The sequence below is a fragment of the Actinia tenebrosa genome, unplaced genomic scaffold (assembly GCF_029948245.1).
Source record: "Actinia tenebrosa isolate PJP-AT-01 unplaced genomic scaffold, QUT_ActTen_1.0 PGA_scaffold10__47_contigs__length_13832649, whole genome shotgun sequence".
Classification (NCBI taxonomy): Eukaryota; Metazoa; Cnidaria; class Anthozoa; order Actiniaria; family Actiniidae; genus Actinia; species Actinia tenebrosa.
In genome coordinates, this window is record NW_028292570.1 from 6,587,337 (window position 1) to 6,605,057 (window position 17,721).

Below are 17,721 nucleotides of genomic sequence, written 5' to 3' on the forward strand. Positions count from 1 at the left end.
CTCGGACGCTGTTACGTGAGCACGGGGAATATCCGTGTAATTCCGAGGGGTGACCGCGAGTCCCCCTTACTGCTGCTAAAAAACATATCTGGTACAAAGTAAATAGCAAAACGTTTAAATTCTAAAGCAAATATGAAACTGTTCTTTAGAAAATAACGAAATAAGCAACCAAAATCAGTGGTCAATGAAGTCTTATAAACTTAGTTTGTCAAAGCGGAGGGCTGCCTTCGTCTCGACGATTCAAACACACGCTTGATGCGTCATGAAGCTACGTGTTGACTCTGTTGATTTAAATGAGTTATCGGTGAAAGTCGGCGACTTGTTTAAGTTTTTATTGTCATGTCAAACTGTCCTCATTGAAAAATTGCTCCACTGAATGGACCTGCTGCAGGGAAACTAGAACTTTTCATGAATGAAGATTCACGGCACTCGGTGCCCACTGCACTTTGTAAACTGGCCTTTTTTCTATAGACGTACTTGTTGTATTTCCACTCAGAATCAAAGACATGTTTTTCTGTTGTTAGTTTGAGATAGTACTGCAATTCACTGTTATATTCATTAAGCTCTTCTGGCGGGATTTTCTCGAATCTTCTCGTTTCATTTTTGGAGTTGAGAAATTCAGTCAGCAAACTTGCATCTCTTCGTCTTTTGACAGAGTACTTCTGTTTTTTGTTTTTTGTTCTTCGATAAACTTGTCTATAGGTTTGTCTAGAGACACAAATCTTCTTGATTGTTCAGCCATCCTCACAAATATCTCCTAGCTCTTGATTAGGTAAGTTTAATTTGAACTACGAACGACTACAATACACTGAAAGTATTTGAAAGCTGCTCGACAAAGCTACCCGCGATGACCGCGAAAACATGATTCGCTTCGACAGTGGTTTGCGATTGGACGAAACGCTTTTTTCACGTGTGACAAATCGTTTCACTTTTCTGATTGGCTAAAAAAAGTCGCGAACTTGTTTTTCAAACAGGGAAATTTGATAAGAAAATCTCAGTATGTATAAAATAAAGTTAAATTGTGAATGTGCACTCATTCATGACTGTAATGAATGGAAGTTACGAAAAGTTAATTGAAAATGTGTTCTCACTCATTACTGTAGTGAATGGAAGTTACGAAAAGTTAAATTGTGAATGTGTTCTCACTCATGACTGTAGTCAACAAAAGTTACGAAAAGTTAAATTGTGAATGTGTTCTCACTCATGACTGTAGTGAACGGAAGTTATGAAAAGTTAGATTGTGAATGTGTTCTCACTCATGACTGTAATGAATGGAAGTTACGAAAAGTTAAATTGTGAATGTGTTTTCACTCATGACTGTAGTGAATGGAAGTTACGAAAAGTTAAATTGCAAATGTGTTTTTACTCATGACTGCAGTGAATGAAAATTATGCGAAGTTCAATTTGCCAATGTTTTTTCCTCGATTGGGGAGAGTAACTCCTATGGTCCATTCTTTTTCTGGATTGGATTGTAGACATTCCGTTTCGGGTGTGTGCGGTTGCTCTCTCCTGTTCGGGGTCCCCATCCTTAGTGTGTTGTTGGTTTAGGAGCTGTCTTTTCTATTTTATCATTGGTTCGTGGTGCAAAGAAGAGAAAGCATGAACTATGTAGTGTGTTTTCTTTCCCTTCGTGGGAGAAAGTGGATAAAAAAATTCAGTGACAAATTAAAATCTAGTTGGGTCTCATTCGCTTCAAGCTGGATATCCATGGATGGGGTCCCCGTCCAGGAGGGAGATCTAACCGATTTGCCTACTATAAGTGAGATATTATTTTGGAAAAGCTATAATTTCGTGTCCCTGATAGATGTTTTCTTTGGTTAACATGGTTTGTGTCCGGTTTAAGAGGAGTGATTATACAGTTGGTACTACATCTGTTCTTGGGTTGTTAGGAGATAAGGTTTGGAGAGAGTGAAATAAAGTAATGTGTAGATTATGCATGATGGTGTTCCGATTCTTTGTGTTGGTTGGAGCAGGGAGGAGTGCGCATCCATATCTCATTAATGACAATGATTAATGCAGAATAATATACTATCACATATCAAACTTTCGCTGAATTTCTTGACTTTCAGAAAACAATTACTTGACCTTTCAAACCAAACAATTCGGATATCTGTCTTTAATTTACTTTTGGTAATTATTGAAGCAAGAGGACGTAATTTACTGGAAAGAAATTTGTCAAGAAAAATAGTATATTATTCTGCCTTATTCATTGTCATTAATGAGATATAGATGCGCACACCGACCGGAAACGAATCCAGCACGAAGTGCTAAGGATGTGCCAGGGTCGACATGAACGCGGCTCAAACAGGGTGGGTGGGTGGGTGCCACACATAGTTTGGCTATCTTGTTCAACCATGCCAAAGCACGCGTCCTTTACTTAAATATCAGTTCCCAACCAATGAGCAACCCCTTCAATCCTCCAGGGACTGGAAAGTACGTGGGAATGCTATTAATTATTATAATTGCGGCAGAATATTAATATCCAATGACTTTGCATAGCAGCGGCCATTTCGAATTAAACGTAAAATTCCAAATATGGTATCAAATCCGAGAAACTAAAAAAGAAACTTACGAGGTTCGGGATATTGGCATCGGTCATGACTCGGGAATTGCCATCTTCAATGTCCGGGATGTGGGATTTTGCTTTCTGATTTTCGGGGAAAACGTGAAAACATTAATTAATAAAATAAATATTCAAATGCCTTTGAATATGTTCAATGTTAAAAAAGATATATAGCAAAATGTCGCGGGATTTTGGGGAAAATAGTGCGTGATTCGGGATCAGGACCCCTCTTGAAAATGCTGTTAGAGTGTTACACTTTGAGTTCAAAGTAACTTAGTTCTTAAACTGCGAGGGACCCGAATTCCTGTTTTGGGATTCCTGTGGACGCTCACGGGGATTAGAGCGGCTCCAATCAACGCGCGTCCACAGGAATTCCAAAACACTCGCAGGACCGCTCACATTCTATTTAGCTCTATTTCGACCTTTCCTTCAAAAAAAACGGACCTACAGTTTTAATTTGCTCTCGTTTTTTATTTACGCCTTACATTTACAGCTTACTGGGTAGGCATTTCCATCTGGGAAGGTGACCTTTACTGGCGCACACAATCTCCTTCCATACTTTGGAATGCTTGACGCGCATCCTTGTAAAACTTCAATATGACAGCTGACAATGTGTATCCCAATGAGCTGCCCCTGAGCAAGTATAAATTTAGCATAATGCCTGTGCACGCAAGCATGGTCTTGTCTTTTGGACAACTTCACAGGCTTCAAATCTTCATCAACGAAAATGGCATCTTTCTTCTTTGTTTCTAAATTAGGAGACATTGGCAAGATTTCATCTAGCGCCTCGTCTTCATGTTGAGGCAAAGAAGATATATTTGCAACAAACTATTGAAGAAAAAAGTTCAAATAAAATCAGATAAATGGTTTATGAAAAAAAAATGTCATTTAATATTTATCAGGAACTCAAGGGAATCGAGCGGTGGTGCTCAACCTCTAGGTCAGAGCACTCATTAGGTAGGGCGGGAAAACGACTAGTCACTGTCTTGTTCGACGTGTAATGAGGAGGGAGACTGAAAACTAGTATCCCCTATTCTAGTTCCGTTAGGCTGCTACCATGCGTTTTCCTTTTTTTAAATTGAGACTAAGGTTTGATGTTTAAATCCGTATTAAAACCCTTTACTGATAAAACACGAAATAGAATTGCTCTTTTCAAAGTGTTTTTATATCGGTACACCAAAGACATTATACCCGTGAAACGAAATCAAATTAGCTAAATCTAAATTTATTCAGATAAAGCCCTTGAATTCTAATCGTAATGAGCGGGAAATATGGTAAATAAATCTTACCAATAAGAAAAAAAACCATGTCAAAATTGAACTAAAAAGGGTTATTTCAAGATCCGAATACTCTTTTGCTTTTTTTTATTCTAATTGTTTTGACATTTGAATATGATTGTGGTAGAATAGGTATTACGAAACATTATAGGGTTAGGGTACGGTGGCCCACAACTGTCACGGCAAAACAAAAAAACTCACGGCAAAATAAAAAAACTCACGGCAAAAATCACAAAACTCACGGCAAAACAAAAAAACTCACGGCAAAAATCACAAAACTCACGGCAAAACAAAAAATCTCACGGCAAAAATTACAAAACTCACGGCAAAACAAAAAAACTCACGGCAAAATAAAAAAACTCACGGCAAAAATCACAAAACTCACGGCAAAACAAAAAAACTCACGGCAAAAATTACAAAACTCACGGCAAAACAAAAAAACTCACGGCAAAATAAAAAAACTCACGGCAAAATAAAAAAACTCACGGCAAAATAAAAAAACTCACGGCAAAACAAAGAAACTCACGGCAAAATAAAAAAATTCACGGCAAAACCAAAAAACTCACGGCAAAACAAAAAAACTCACGGCAAAATAAAAAGACTCACGGCAAAATAAAAAAACTCACGGCAAGAATTACAAAACAAAAGTGGTCAGCGGATGCAGCGAGTCAGCGGTAGTTCCAATAAACACGGTCACTGGAATCGCACGTGCGTGTGTTGGTGTGCTGCTTCGCCGGTGGTTTATCACTGATTTATAGCTCCAACTGCTGAGAAATTATTTACTGATATTTTGCTCTCAGTGCGGCTGTACTGTTAACCTTGAAGACAAGTTTTGTGCCAGCTGCGGAAAAGGTAAGGTATTCTTTTATTGTGGAAGATCTTGTATAAAGGCAGCTTGTGTGTTCAGGTTGTTGGTTAACTATGGTGTGTATTTTCCCTTTAAATTTATTGTATATAAGCTTATATGTTCGCTGAGCTTGATTTCTCGAAGAATCTTACCCCTCGAGATTAAAGATTTCAAACGGTTATTATTACACTTGTCATTTTCGAGCTTGTTAGTTGCCTTCCGAACACTTGACAGGCACCAAATAGTGGGTTCATTTTTTTTTGGCATTTGACGCTGACTGCCTTATATAAAATCAGCCAAAAAATATTATTTACACACTGTAAGCTCGTTCATCAAATATAAGAGATAAATTACGAACTACTTTTCATAGAACCCTTCTACTGGGAAGAGTAGTAAATGCTGACGATAATGACCTTTAACTACCGCCTATTAGATTAGATAGAAGTTAGAGACTTTAAGCTTGTGGGGATCATAAAGATTCTTCAGTGAAAAACAATCGATTTTGCTAAACGTTACGATGAATCCAACTGACACTAAAATATAGATACGGCCTATGCTCTCTTGATACGACTTCAATTATCACTCGTTATTTTTAAAATCTTTTCACTATCCAAACTCACCAGGCAAAGCAAAAGTAGAAGAGCTTTCAAGTACATTTCTTCAAAATTGGTCTGCTTTAGACTACACTTTTGCAATATAGCGGTTGGAAAAACCTAGAACAATAAAAAGAAGCTAAACAAAGATCGTTAGTAGTTAAGTTTTCTATATTGAAGCTTATGAAAAGCATGATCAAATAAACAGAAGCTATGTCGAATAGTTGACTAAAGAAACTTCCAAAAAGGACTGAATTATGTTTTTCTAAGGCCGAGCCTTAAGGGCAGTTTTGCCTCTATTTGGTCGAATGGAAAAAGAATTTCTAAATGTGAAAAAAAAGGACTTTCAGTCCAAAGTATATCATAATATAACATTAAAATGATAATAATAACAATAATAATAATAATAACAACAATAACAACACTAATAATAATAATAATAATTTTGTAAGCAAAACTGAAGCAAATTGTAAGTAAAGATGATGATAATAAAAATTTTTTTTTTTTTAGAGTTTCTATTAATAATATTAATAATAATAATAATAATAACCAAGAAAAGTGTAGAACTGAGAAGGGAAGTAAAGTGCATGAGAAGGAAAGGAAAACTGAGGAAAACGGAATGAAAGGAAAATGAGCCGGGGAAAAATGTGAAAACAATGAAGGGAAAGAGAGAATGATAGGAAAGGGAGGGAGGAAGGAAGAAGCCAAAATTATCTTTACCTTGAACAGTAGTAGCTCCCTCGTAGTAGCTGATCTTGCAAGGAAAATCGATAAAACGATGCTCAAAAGCAACGCTATAAATAGCTGACTTTTCAAACAAGATCTTTAAGCTTTAAGCTATTAAGCGGTGTTTACTGAATGAGAAAAAGAACACTCGTAATATAGGTTCCATATCTGCTCTCTTAACACCTTGCGGTGAAAAGAAACAACTCAAATTCTTTCTCGATCTATTCACGATTTATTTCCAAGCTACACGTCCATACAAGCAAAATTTTACGGCGGCATTGGCCGAGTAAAACACGATGCCAATTTTTTCCCTGCCGGCTTATTTTAGAAAGCAAAAGGATGTTAAACAACGGCATTTTCAGACCACTCATAAAATCTCGTTTATGTTGAGTGCTTTTGAAAGTATTTTAGACATCTGCCTTATATCGTAAGGAATTGAATGCGAAAGCCTAACATCTAGTCTTGAGAATGATTTTAATTGTAAATTTGGTCTGGATGACTTAGGCTAGGTCGTGGAGCTTTCTCGTTGACAACATCATGCATTCAATTCGTGGTTAAAAGAAGGAATCTTGTGTTGACAAAGAAGATGAGTCTAAGTGTGGAGTAAAATTTTATTACAGTATTAAAAGTGATTACAGTAAGATGCTTGCTCCCAGGAGATGATTAACGTCGAATATAGCGTTAGGGACCGGTCATTATTTATAAGAGTGGGGCATTGAGGGGGAACAGATGTGTATTTTTGAAGTACGAAGGGGGGGTTATGAAGAGAATTCTTGTCATGTGGGGGGGGGGGGGGGGGGGGGGTGCTAAGTATTGTGTGAAGAGCCTCATTGCATGCTATGATCAAACAAGTTTACTGATTCCATCATTTTCACCTTTAAGCTCAGTATTGTGTGAAGTATTGTGTGAAGAGCCTCATTGCATGCTATGATCAAACAAGTTTACTGATTCCATCATTTTCAACTATAAGCTCAGTATTGTGTGAAGTATTGTGTGAAGAGCCTCATTGCATGCTATGATCAAACAAGTTTACTGATTCCATCATTTTCACCTATAAGCTCCAGACGATAAGCTTTAACAAAGGCAAAAAGATACTACGAACGTTATAAAAGCTTTAGTTTACCCATGGGAACAGTGATGTAGTTGTGGCATAGTTAATGGAGCGGAATGGTTAGGAAACTTATTGTTCTATGTTTTTGTTCGTTTTTATCCATTGTTATATGACGTTGACAGTGTTTCCACTGAAACCATTCCACTCCATTAACTATGGTTGTGGTGAGGTTTCTATATATTTCCCTGACTGATCTAATGAAACTCGATGGAAAAACAAGACTGAGAAACAAATACGAGTAATCACTTTCATGCTTCACTTTCACTGTCACACAGAAGAAACTGAACAAGGTCATTGTCACTCAGTTACTCCATTAACTATGCTCACTATCTTCTGAAGCGGAAAAGTATGCAGAGATTCTTCTCATTTTGTCCTTTTTCTTGCCTTTTCTTGCTAAGTTTATGGTGCTCGATATCTTTATCAAGCTCAGGGACTTTCAAAGAGTCAAGAGTCACGAGTCGAACTCGATATATATCAACCTATTCAATACAGGTACTTTACAGCTTCAACGGATTATTAACTCATAAGCACATGCGTAATAAGTAAATTACGAGCCTTAGATGAAACGACTGAAGAAGAGTGCCATACAAGCCTTTCACAACTTCAAGTCGCGTAAAAAATGAGCCAGCTCAAGGCCCAATACAGGCCGAAACAGCTGTCCACAGTTTCTAGTTGAGCTGGCTCATTTTTTACGCGACTTGAAGTTGTGAAAGGCTTGTATGGCACTCTTCTTCAGTCGTTTCATCTAAGGCTCGTAATTTACTTATTACGCATGTTCTTATTTGATATCCGAGCCCATCCCACACGGCGCACTGCCACATCTATCTAACTCATAAGCAATAAAGACGAAGCTCAAATCAATTTTTGATGGTAAGGAAGCGAACATTGATTCAGGAAACTTAGTTCCTGACAAAACAGTTATTGAAGTTCCCGCTAAAGTCAATGATCTCGATAGTGAAGGAGAAGATGAGGATGACAGTGATACCGATGAAGAAATTGAATTGTTAAAAAAAGAAATCAAATTATTGAAGGAGGAGGTTCGCTTTATTAAGAATCTAATAACCAAGCAAGATAAATACCCCTTTCACACCTAAACATGTTTAGTTAAACTGTGTTGTCATTAGGAAAAAAATTGAGAAACTAGAAACCTACAATATAATGAAACTTTCTAAAATATTGTCAGAGCAAGACAAAGGATAGTTTAAATACCTTATTTCACCAAATATTGTGCAGTGTTCGTATATAATTTTCCAAACCTGTTTAGTTAAACCACTTTAAAACATGTTTAAGCTTGGTGTGAATTTTGTAAAAGACTCTGATTCAACCAGAAAGGTTGAAGGTTTTCAAAAGGAGAACGACAGTTTGAGGCAGATGATTAATATGCAAAAAGAAGAACTGTAACTAAGGGTGATTGGTTTACTTTCTCCTTCCTATAATCCTTTTGGGAATTACTTTGTTCCAAATCAAAGGATGGCTTACGCTGATCCAAAGAAATTTTCCGACACAATTGATCTAACTTTTAACCACAAATTTAATGCATGATGTTGTCAACGAGAAAGCTCCACGACCTAGCCTAAGTCATCCAGACCAAATTTACGATTAAAATCATTCTCAAGACTAGATGTTAGGCTTTCGCATTCAATTCCTTACGATATAAGGCAGATGTCTAAAATACTTTCAAAAACACTCAACATAAACGAGATTTTATGAGTGGTCTGAAAATGCCGTTGTTTAACATCCTTTTGCTTTCTAAAATAAGCCGGCAGGGAAAAAATTGGCATCGTGTTTTACTCGGCCAATGCCGCCGTAAAATTTTGCTTGTATGGACGTGTAGCTTGGAAATAAATCGTGAATAGATCGAGAAAGAATTTGAGTTGTTTCTTTTCACCGCAAGGTGTAAAGAGAGCAGATATGGAACCTATATTACGAGTGTTCTTTTTCTCATTCAGTAAACACCACTTATTAGTCTTTGTTATTTGCACCATTTTCCTTTCCTTTCCGTTTTCCTCAGTTTTCCTTTCCGTTTTCCTCAGTTTTCCTTTCCGTTTTCCTCAGTTTTCCTTTCCTTCTCATGCACTTTACTTCCCTTCTCACTTCTAAACTTTTCTTGGTTATTATTATTATTATTTTAATGTTATATTATGATATACTATACTTTGGATTGAACTGACTTTTGACATCTAGAAACATTTTTTCCAGTCGACGAACTAAAGTTAAACAACTGCCCTCAAAGCTCGGCCTTACAAAAACATAATTCAGTCTTTTTGGAAATTTATTGAGTCAACTATTCGGCATAGCTTCTGTTTATTTGATCTTCCTTTCATGAGCTTCAATATAGCAAACTGAACTACTAACGATCTGTGTTTAGCTTCCTTTTATTGTTCTAGGTTTTTCCAACCGCTATATTGCAAAAGTGTAGTCTAAAGCAGACCAATTTTGACGAAATTTACTTGAAAGCTCTTCTACTTTTGCTTTGCCTGGTGAGTTTGGATAGTGAAAAGATTTTAAAAATAACGAGTGATAATTGAAGTCGTATCAAGAGAGCATAGGTCGTATCATAGTTAATGGAGAGGAATGGTTAAGAAACCTATTGTTCTATGTTTTTGTTCGTCTTTATCCATTGTTATATGACGTTGACAGTGCACAGTGAAGGAAAGGTTTCTCCATTTGTTCACAGCATTTGTTCTAAAATATGTGTTATCTGTTAATTAATCCTATATGATTAATACTAATTGTTTATTGAAAATGAAATTGCCCTTTTCGATGCTTTCTTATTTATAATCTAGTAATTTAGCTGTATCTGCGCGGAAATATTTATCCGTATAGTTTGTGGTCATCGAATGAAAGTTTTCACTTTCAAAATGTTCATACATGAAAATAATAAGGAAATGAGTATTTTCAGCCATACTTGCTTTGGTTCATTGTGCACCCTCAGTATCACGTGATGATACGGTTCAACATCAAACGAAAAACAATAGCTTTGTATATGGAGTTTCCAAACCATTCCACTCCATTAACTATGGTTGTATCTATATTTTAGTGTCAATTGGTTCATCTTAACGTTGAGGAATGATCAGTTGTTTTAACTGAAGAATCTTTATCCCCACAAGCTTAAAGGCTCTAACTTCTATCTAATCTAATAGGCGGTAGTTAAAGGTCATTATCGTCAGCATTTAAATTTTAGCGTTACTTAGGTCCTCGTGTTTTATTATACATTGTACGAAAGACCCTAACCCTATAATGTCAACACAATAGACGACTTTCAGAACTCAGTTTTTTCAGATAGAGAAAATGAAGCCTTTTTACCAGAAACTATTAATGCTATCTGAGAAAATACTTCACGAAAACTATTTCCAGAAAATTTTGTAGAATTTGACTGCATACCAAAGAAGTTATGAAAGAACGAAAATAGAGAGTTTTGTATGCATATATCACTGGAAGCCTTGGTGGCCTTGTTTTGGTGCATTTTCAAAACTTCAAATACTCACATCTTGTAAAGGATTTAATGATTTTAGTAGAAACTCACACACCTTATCTAAATCAACCAGATCAATGATTTAAAAGGGTTTTCACTCCAAAAACATTGATTTTTAATGTTTATGCAAATTAGCAGCAGCCAGTTATGAAAGTCGTGTATTAGCATGCAAATAAGCTAACGAAAAGGATTCTAGTGATTTAGGCATGAATAAGAACTCAGTTTTTGCAGTTTAAAAAACGCGGCCCACATTCAGACAACCACTTTCTACGAGACTTTCTAAAAAAACTTAGACTTCGGCTGTGTCACGATAGTTACACGATACCGGACGAACATTTAACCCGTCACTAAAGGTTGAACGTTAAGGGGTTCCATTCACACGGGACTAAGCTATCGGAACAAAGATCGTACACCTAGCCGTGCAAATTTGGATCCGTATTTTTTATACTACAATTAAAGAGAAGGTTCCGTGTAAACGGCATGTGATAAAAATTTGTCCGGCCAACCGTGTAAACGCAGTATTCAAAAGAGTATTCGGATCTTGGATTAACCCTTTTTAGTTTAATTTTGACACGGTTTTCATTCTCATTGGTAGGATTTATAAACATATTTCCCCCTCACTACGACTAGAATTCAAGGGCTTTATCTGAATAAATTAAGATTTAACTGATTTTAATTGATATTAAGGTTGGTGCCTACTATTGTCAGCGCGCACACTTACTGCGCATCTGCATCGAGGGATTCCCGCGGGTTTCAAAAGCAAAACACTGAAAGGTACAGAACGTCGGCCATGGAAAAAATTAAGACCAAGAACAACAGCAATAACTATTATTTATGTAGTCAAAGGTGTATCACAGAGTAATTTTCAAGAATTCAGGTGTTTTTTGGCGAAAAATTATATTTTTTTACTTTCTAGAAAAGGCAGTTTCGATGGCCTCGGATCGGTGAATAATAAAATAACTTTTTTATTCAAAAACGTTCACGCAAAGAGCATACTGACAAAGAAAATTATTATTTTGATTTATTAAATCTGTCTCTTGCACTTGTGAAGTTAAACTAAATGTAGGTTTGTATTTTACGAAAGTTTTTGCCTGGTTCTTGCTTTGCATGCACGACTGCCGTGAAACATTCATGAAAAGCCGTTCTTTTTCCGACTTCAAAAAAAATTTACGTGCCATTTGCTTAAGGAAATCTTTTCTTCTACACAGGAAATGATTATTTATTATTGTTCTTCGAATTGAATAAGTTTTCTGGTACTTTGAAGGCTTGAAATATCCCTTTTTTCAGTTTTCCTCCTGTTTGTAAAACCACGAAGAGATGAAGGAGCTGCTGCAAACACGCCAAAAACAGAGCGAGTCAGGCTGTTTCGTAACGCCGCGTCACGCTTGTCGCGCTTTTAGCGCCCGATTTATCCTCAACATTTTTTTTTTTAAATCATAACTTTCTAAAACGCATGGGTACCCCCCATTTTTTTCGTCCAAAATGTAACAGAAATAGTTAAATTATTTTTTATAATAGAATTTTTAAAATAGAAAATGTAAAAATGGTTTTGGATGCAAATGTAAGCAAAAATGTAGCATCCCTTTAGAACCATATTTTACACTTTTGAAGGCAAAATTTGGTTAAGAAAATGGTTTCTTATATGATACATAAAAGTTTATATATTTGATATAAAGAGCACAAATAGTCGTTTATTTGAAACAAGTTTCAGATAAAATCGATCAAAACAACTTCGTAATATGATTTTTTCCCCTTGCGTAAAAAAGTGCTTACGTCATCGGTGTTTAACACCAATTATCTCGTTTAGATGCGTGGATACCTCCAATTTTATTCCGGATTCCAGTGGCCTCTTGGATGATTTAAATGACTTGCACAATTTGAAAAAAATAAAAATGGTTCGCAATTAGTAGGCACCAACATTAAAGTGTTAATTTTTGTTATGTTTTTCTATGTGTTTAATTGAATCATTGTCATATGTTTATAATATTATAACAAAAATATTCTAAAAAATTTTAAAAACAAAGTTGAATTATCTTATTTAAAAAACTGTAAAGCGTTATTGAACTGGCGGATACTAACGCTATAGAAATTTTGAATTATTATTATCATTATTATCATCATCATCATTACTATTATTATTATTATTAACTAATTTGATTTCGTTTCACGGATATAGTGACTCGTTTCACGGCTGTATCGATATAAAAGCACTTTGAAAAGATCAATTAAAGTGCTACTACGACGAAAATCGCTCAAACTTGGATTCAGCTGAAACTTCCTAAGAATACTCTTTAAAGGTCCAATAATCACTGTATGAAGTGTTTTCTCGATATTCAGGACGAAAGTATGATATTTTTACGATTATTTTTTGGAGTCTGTGACGTCATACACTCAACATCGAACATCGCTCCATACATTTCTTTGTAGTTTATGATCAAAATATCAGTAGTAAAGGAAGAAAGAAATACCCAAACACCCCAAAATATAAATTATAGTCACAAGTAATGTGAAATAAGCACATTAGCCACCCTTTGGGCTTCATAGGAATAAAATAAATTAAGGATTTATATACAAAGAAATATATGTAGCAATGTTTGATGTTGAGTGTATGACGTCACAGACTCCAAAAAATAATCGTAAAAATATCATACTTTCGTCCTGAATATCGAGAAAACACTTCATACAGTGATTATTGGACCTTTAAAGAGTATTCTTAGGAAGTTTCAGCTGAATCCAAGTTTGAGCGATTTTCTTCGTAGTAGCACTTTAAAGGGTTTTACTAATAGTAAAAGGATTTAAACATCAAACCTTAGTCTCGATCAAAAAAAAGGACATCGCATGGTAGCAGCCGAACAGAACTAGAATAGCGGATACTAGTTCTCAGTCTCCCTCCGCATTACACGTCGAGTAAGACAGTGACTAGTCGTTTTTCCGCCCTACATAATGAGTGCTCTGCTAGAGGTTGAGCACCACCGCTCGATTCCCTTGAGTACCTGATAAACATTAAATGACAAATGTTTTTGCATAAACCATTTATCTGATTTTATTTGAACTTTTTTCTTCAATAGTTTGTTGCAAATATATCTTCTTTGCCTCAACATGAAGACGAGGCGCTAGATGAAATCCTGCCAATGTCTCCTAATTTAGAAACAAAGAAGAAAGATGCCATTTTTGTTGATGAAGATTTGAAGCCTGTGAAGTTGTCCCAAAAAAAACAGGCATTTTGCTGGCTGGTAAGATGCTAAATTTACACTTGTTCAGGGGCAGCTCGTTGGGATACACATTGTCAGCTGTCATAATGAAGTTTTACAAGGATGCGCGTCAAGCATTCCAAAGTATGGAAGGAGATTGTGTGCGCCAGTAAAGGTCACCTTCCCAGATGGAAATGCCTACCCAGTAAGCTGTAAATGTAAGGCGTAAATAAAAAACGAGAGCAAATTAAAACTGTAGGTCCGTTTGTTTTGTTTTTTGTTTTTTTTGAAGGAAAGGTCGAAATAGAACAAAGTAGAATGTGAGCGGTCCTGCGAGTGTTTTGGGATTCCTGTGGACGCGCGTTGATTGGAGACGTTCCAATCTCCGTGAGCGTCCACAGGAATCCCAAAACACTCACTTTTACTGGGTCTAGAGGGAAACGTGGGGTCGCTCGCAGTTTAAGAACAAAGTTACTTTAGAAATTCACAAGGGGGTTGAAGAGTGTAACACTATAACCAGGATCAGGAAGGGGGGTACAGATCCCGAATCACGCGCTATTTTCCCCAAAATTGGGCGTAATAATTTCCCATTTCAGACAAAGTTCATTCCTTTGAGAATAAGATTCTTTGTTTGAGTTGTATCCATATTCGTGTGTCTTCTCATGTACAACCGTTAAACAAAGAACTGAAAGAATTAATTGATACTCTAGGGTATGACACGTGATCTGAAATGGGAAAGCATTACGCCCGAGCCGGGTACTTATACAGTCAATTAAAAAAACGTTGTCGTCGACCGGCTCAAGCCTATTACGTGACTGGACCGAAAGGAATATTGGTAAAAGTCACTGAAGCGGTTAAATATTCGTTCTGAATTAATCGTTCCCGCTAGTAATAAGATAATATTGGCGAGAAACAATCCATCAAATGCATGTCTTCGGGTTTAGGGAAACAAAAACAAAGTAGTTATGATTCAGTTCACAATTCCGAAAATATGAAGGCATTAAAAAAAAAGTCTCCTTCAACACTTCCCGCTCGCCTACGAAGGTTCGTGCTGTAAACCAGGCATAACTAGTCAGATAAAATTATGGGGTCAACTCGATGATTGCTACCCAGAGTTACTTTCGGTCCAGTCACGTAGGCTTGAGTTGATCAACGCGACGATTTTTACTGTATTAGTACGCATGCAAAATGATTTATATTATTAGCTTTGGTTGCAGAGATATCGTTAATACTTTAAAATTTATCATAGAGCTTTCAAATTTTATTTATTAATGTTTTCATGTTTTCCCCGAAAATCAGCCAACTGGTTTGCCTCCTTGCCAGTTGGAATTCTTAAAACACTTTATTATGTTTATTTGATCTTTCATTTCAGTTTATTGCTGGGATACCTGTGGTATGCCAGCTATAAAATGCCTTTGTTTTTTTTTCTGATTTCTGCTCCACAAATTGAACAAGTTGCGCAATAGTACCCAGGGGTCTTCAGGAACTTACCCAAGAGACTTTTGTAGGTATCTGCTATAGGGTTCCCGTGTATTAGTCCAATCAATTATCATGTACCAGATGTCAATCAATGCCACTATGTTGTCAAGTGATTATGCAAGGGCAGAGCTAGCAGATCACGTGACAAAAGTTTGTGTCTACGCATGCTCTATTTCGTTGACTGCTGTAATTCAAGACAGCCAAACTAGAAATATTGATTTATCAATTTCGTAAAGAAGGGTATGATTTCAAGCTGAGAAGATGGCGAAGATTTCGAAGCGATTATTTCTAAGGATTTTCAATGAACTTCATGAGCAATAGCTTGCTTTGGTTAACTCTTCAAGAACCATCTTCTCGAGCAGTATTTGCTGCACGAACAAGCGAAGATCGATAAGGAGAACAGGGTTTCAAGATAAGCGAAAGTATTAAACAAATTCATTCAGCGTGACTCGTCATTCTCTTGAGCTTGACAATATAGATATTCTTATAGCCTATATTTATGTACTTATATTAACTGTTTTGGCTTCAAAGTCTACTCACTAATGAACATGAGGTACGTAGCAATATTTATTTTAAGCAAAAGAAATAAATAAATAACTTGCTACACACATTCCAGGGGTTGACCTTTGCTGTTCGAAGCGTCATGATCTCCTTTTTTTTTTCTTCAAAAAGATGGTGATTCATTAAAAATATCGATAAATTATAAAATCATAAAATGCAAATAAATTATGAGAGAGGTTTTGAGAAAATATTAGCCCGTATTTGCGTTTTAAATGAAGCATTTTGATTTTAAAACGAGCTATATACAATTTTCGTGCGAATGTGCACGTTCAAAATCAGGACCGGAACTGGAATTGGAGTTCCAGATTGAGTTTTTCGATGACTTTGATGAGTAAGGTTTGTTTTGATTTTTCCTTTCTGAGAAAGTGTTCACAAATAAATTCTGTATAGTTTTACTGTGCATTGCTGATCGACTCAATTCAGAACGCCCACTTATTTATTTCATCAAAAACATCAATAAATCGCAACACAGCGACCCCAAAAATGTAAATATCTAACATTACTTCTCTAAATGTGCAACCTTTCCAGCAATCACATCACATATTTCGATGTCATGCTTACATTTCATAACCAGGTCCATCTTTACCAGGTATCCCAGCGCACCCTGAGCCCAGGGTCTTGTTAATTGTAGGCGGGCCATAATGGAAACTACTGGGCCACCAGTAATTTATGTCACCCTCGTTAAATAAAGTCAATTTATTTATTCATTCCTTCATTCCTTCATTCCTTCATTCCTTCATTCCTTCGTTCCTTCGTTCCTTCGTTCCTTCATTCCTTCGTTCCTTCATTCCTTCATTCCTTCATTTATTCGTTCGTTCGTTCGTTCGTTTGTTCGTTCGTTTGTTTGTTTGTTTTTTTGTTTGTTTGTTTGTTCGTTTGTTTGTTTGTTTGTTTGTTTGTTTATTTATTCTTATCAGAAAGAAAAAATCCACATCCCGAACCTCGTAAGTTTCTTTTTTAGTTTTTCGGATTTGATACCATATTTGGAATTTTACGTTTAATTCGAGATGGCCGCTTCTATCACATACCAAACTTTCGCTGAATTTCCTAACTTTCAGAAAATATTTACTTGACCTTTCAATCAAACAATTCAGATATATGTCTTTAATCATACTTTTGGTGATTTTTTAAGCAAGAGGACGTAATTTACTAGTTTACTAAAAAAATAGTTGAATATTCCGGAGCTTCTTACAAAAGAAATGAATGGCTTTTTACACGTTTCAATCCCCCTCATGAGTTTCTGTTTCTTTATTCTTTGACAAGAAAGTGTCTTTCACGTTATCAAAATCTTATCTTTATAATGGAATGCATATTACTTAGCTGTTTCCATACACCGAATCGAAATATGGCGACCAATTTGAATAACTATTGTTCTGCGCTGACAAGCGACTGACTAGCCTCGTGTTCACGTGGAAACATTTTCACATGTATAGGAGGCTAGTCAGTCGCTAGTCAGCGCAGAACAATAGTAGTTCAAATTGGTCGCCATATTTCGATTCGGTGTATGAACTGTTGAAAATAAGAATTCTTGTTTCTTTGATGTTTACTGTCATGCTGTTTACATAAAAAAAGTTGGAGATTGTTTAATAAAGACTGAAGGTCGGTGTAATTTTTACTGAATAATAGCAAATCTCGCACCGGCGTAGAGAAGGCAATAGGCCATTTCAGGGATCCCGTTACTCAACCTCAGCCTCGTCAGCGTGTAATTATTCTTTAGAATTTGACTACAGTCCACAGTAATGAAAGGAATTTACACATCAACGGACAATTAAAACACTTAAAAATTTCACAGGTTGTAGGCAATTTCTAAAGAATATATTACACGCTGAATCTGTGAAACTACTTAGTTTTAAAGTACACATGAACCCTTAAACAATATTGCTTTCAGTACTGATTCT

At 36.1% G+C, this 17,721-nt stretch overlaps 1 protein-coding gene and 1 long non-coding RNA gene across 2 annotated transcripts; one reads left to right on the forward strand and one right to left on the reverse strand.

Moving 5' to 3' along the window:
• Positions 1–3,013: 3,013 nt before the first annotated feature.
• LOC116299380 (uncharacterized) lies at positions 3,014–6,158 on the reverse strand. Its single transcript, XM_089026718.1, has 3 exons — positions 6,001–6,158; positions 5,308–5,400; positions 3,014–3,391 (listed from the first exon to the last, which is right to left on the reverse strand). The coding sequence occupies exons 2-3, from the start codon at positions 5,341–5,343 to the stop codon at positions 3,038–3,040; spliced, it is 390 nt and encodes a 129-aa protein (XP_088882844.1). The 5' UTR covers positions 5,344–5,400; positions 6,001–6,158; the 3' UTR covers positions 3,014–3,037.
• A 3,301-nt stretch (positions 6,159–9,459) lies between these two features.
• LOC116299381 (uncharacterized) lies at positions 9,460–14,036 on the forward strand. The gene is made up of 2 exons (XR_004197464.2): positions 9,460–9,597; positions 13,661–14,036. It is a non-coding gene; the product is annotated as an uncharacterized LOC116299381 (long non-coding RNA).
• Positions 14,037–17,721: the final 3,685 nt, after the last annotated feature.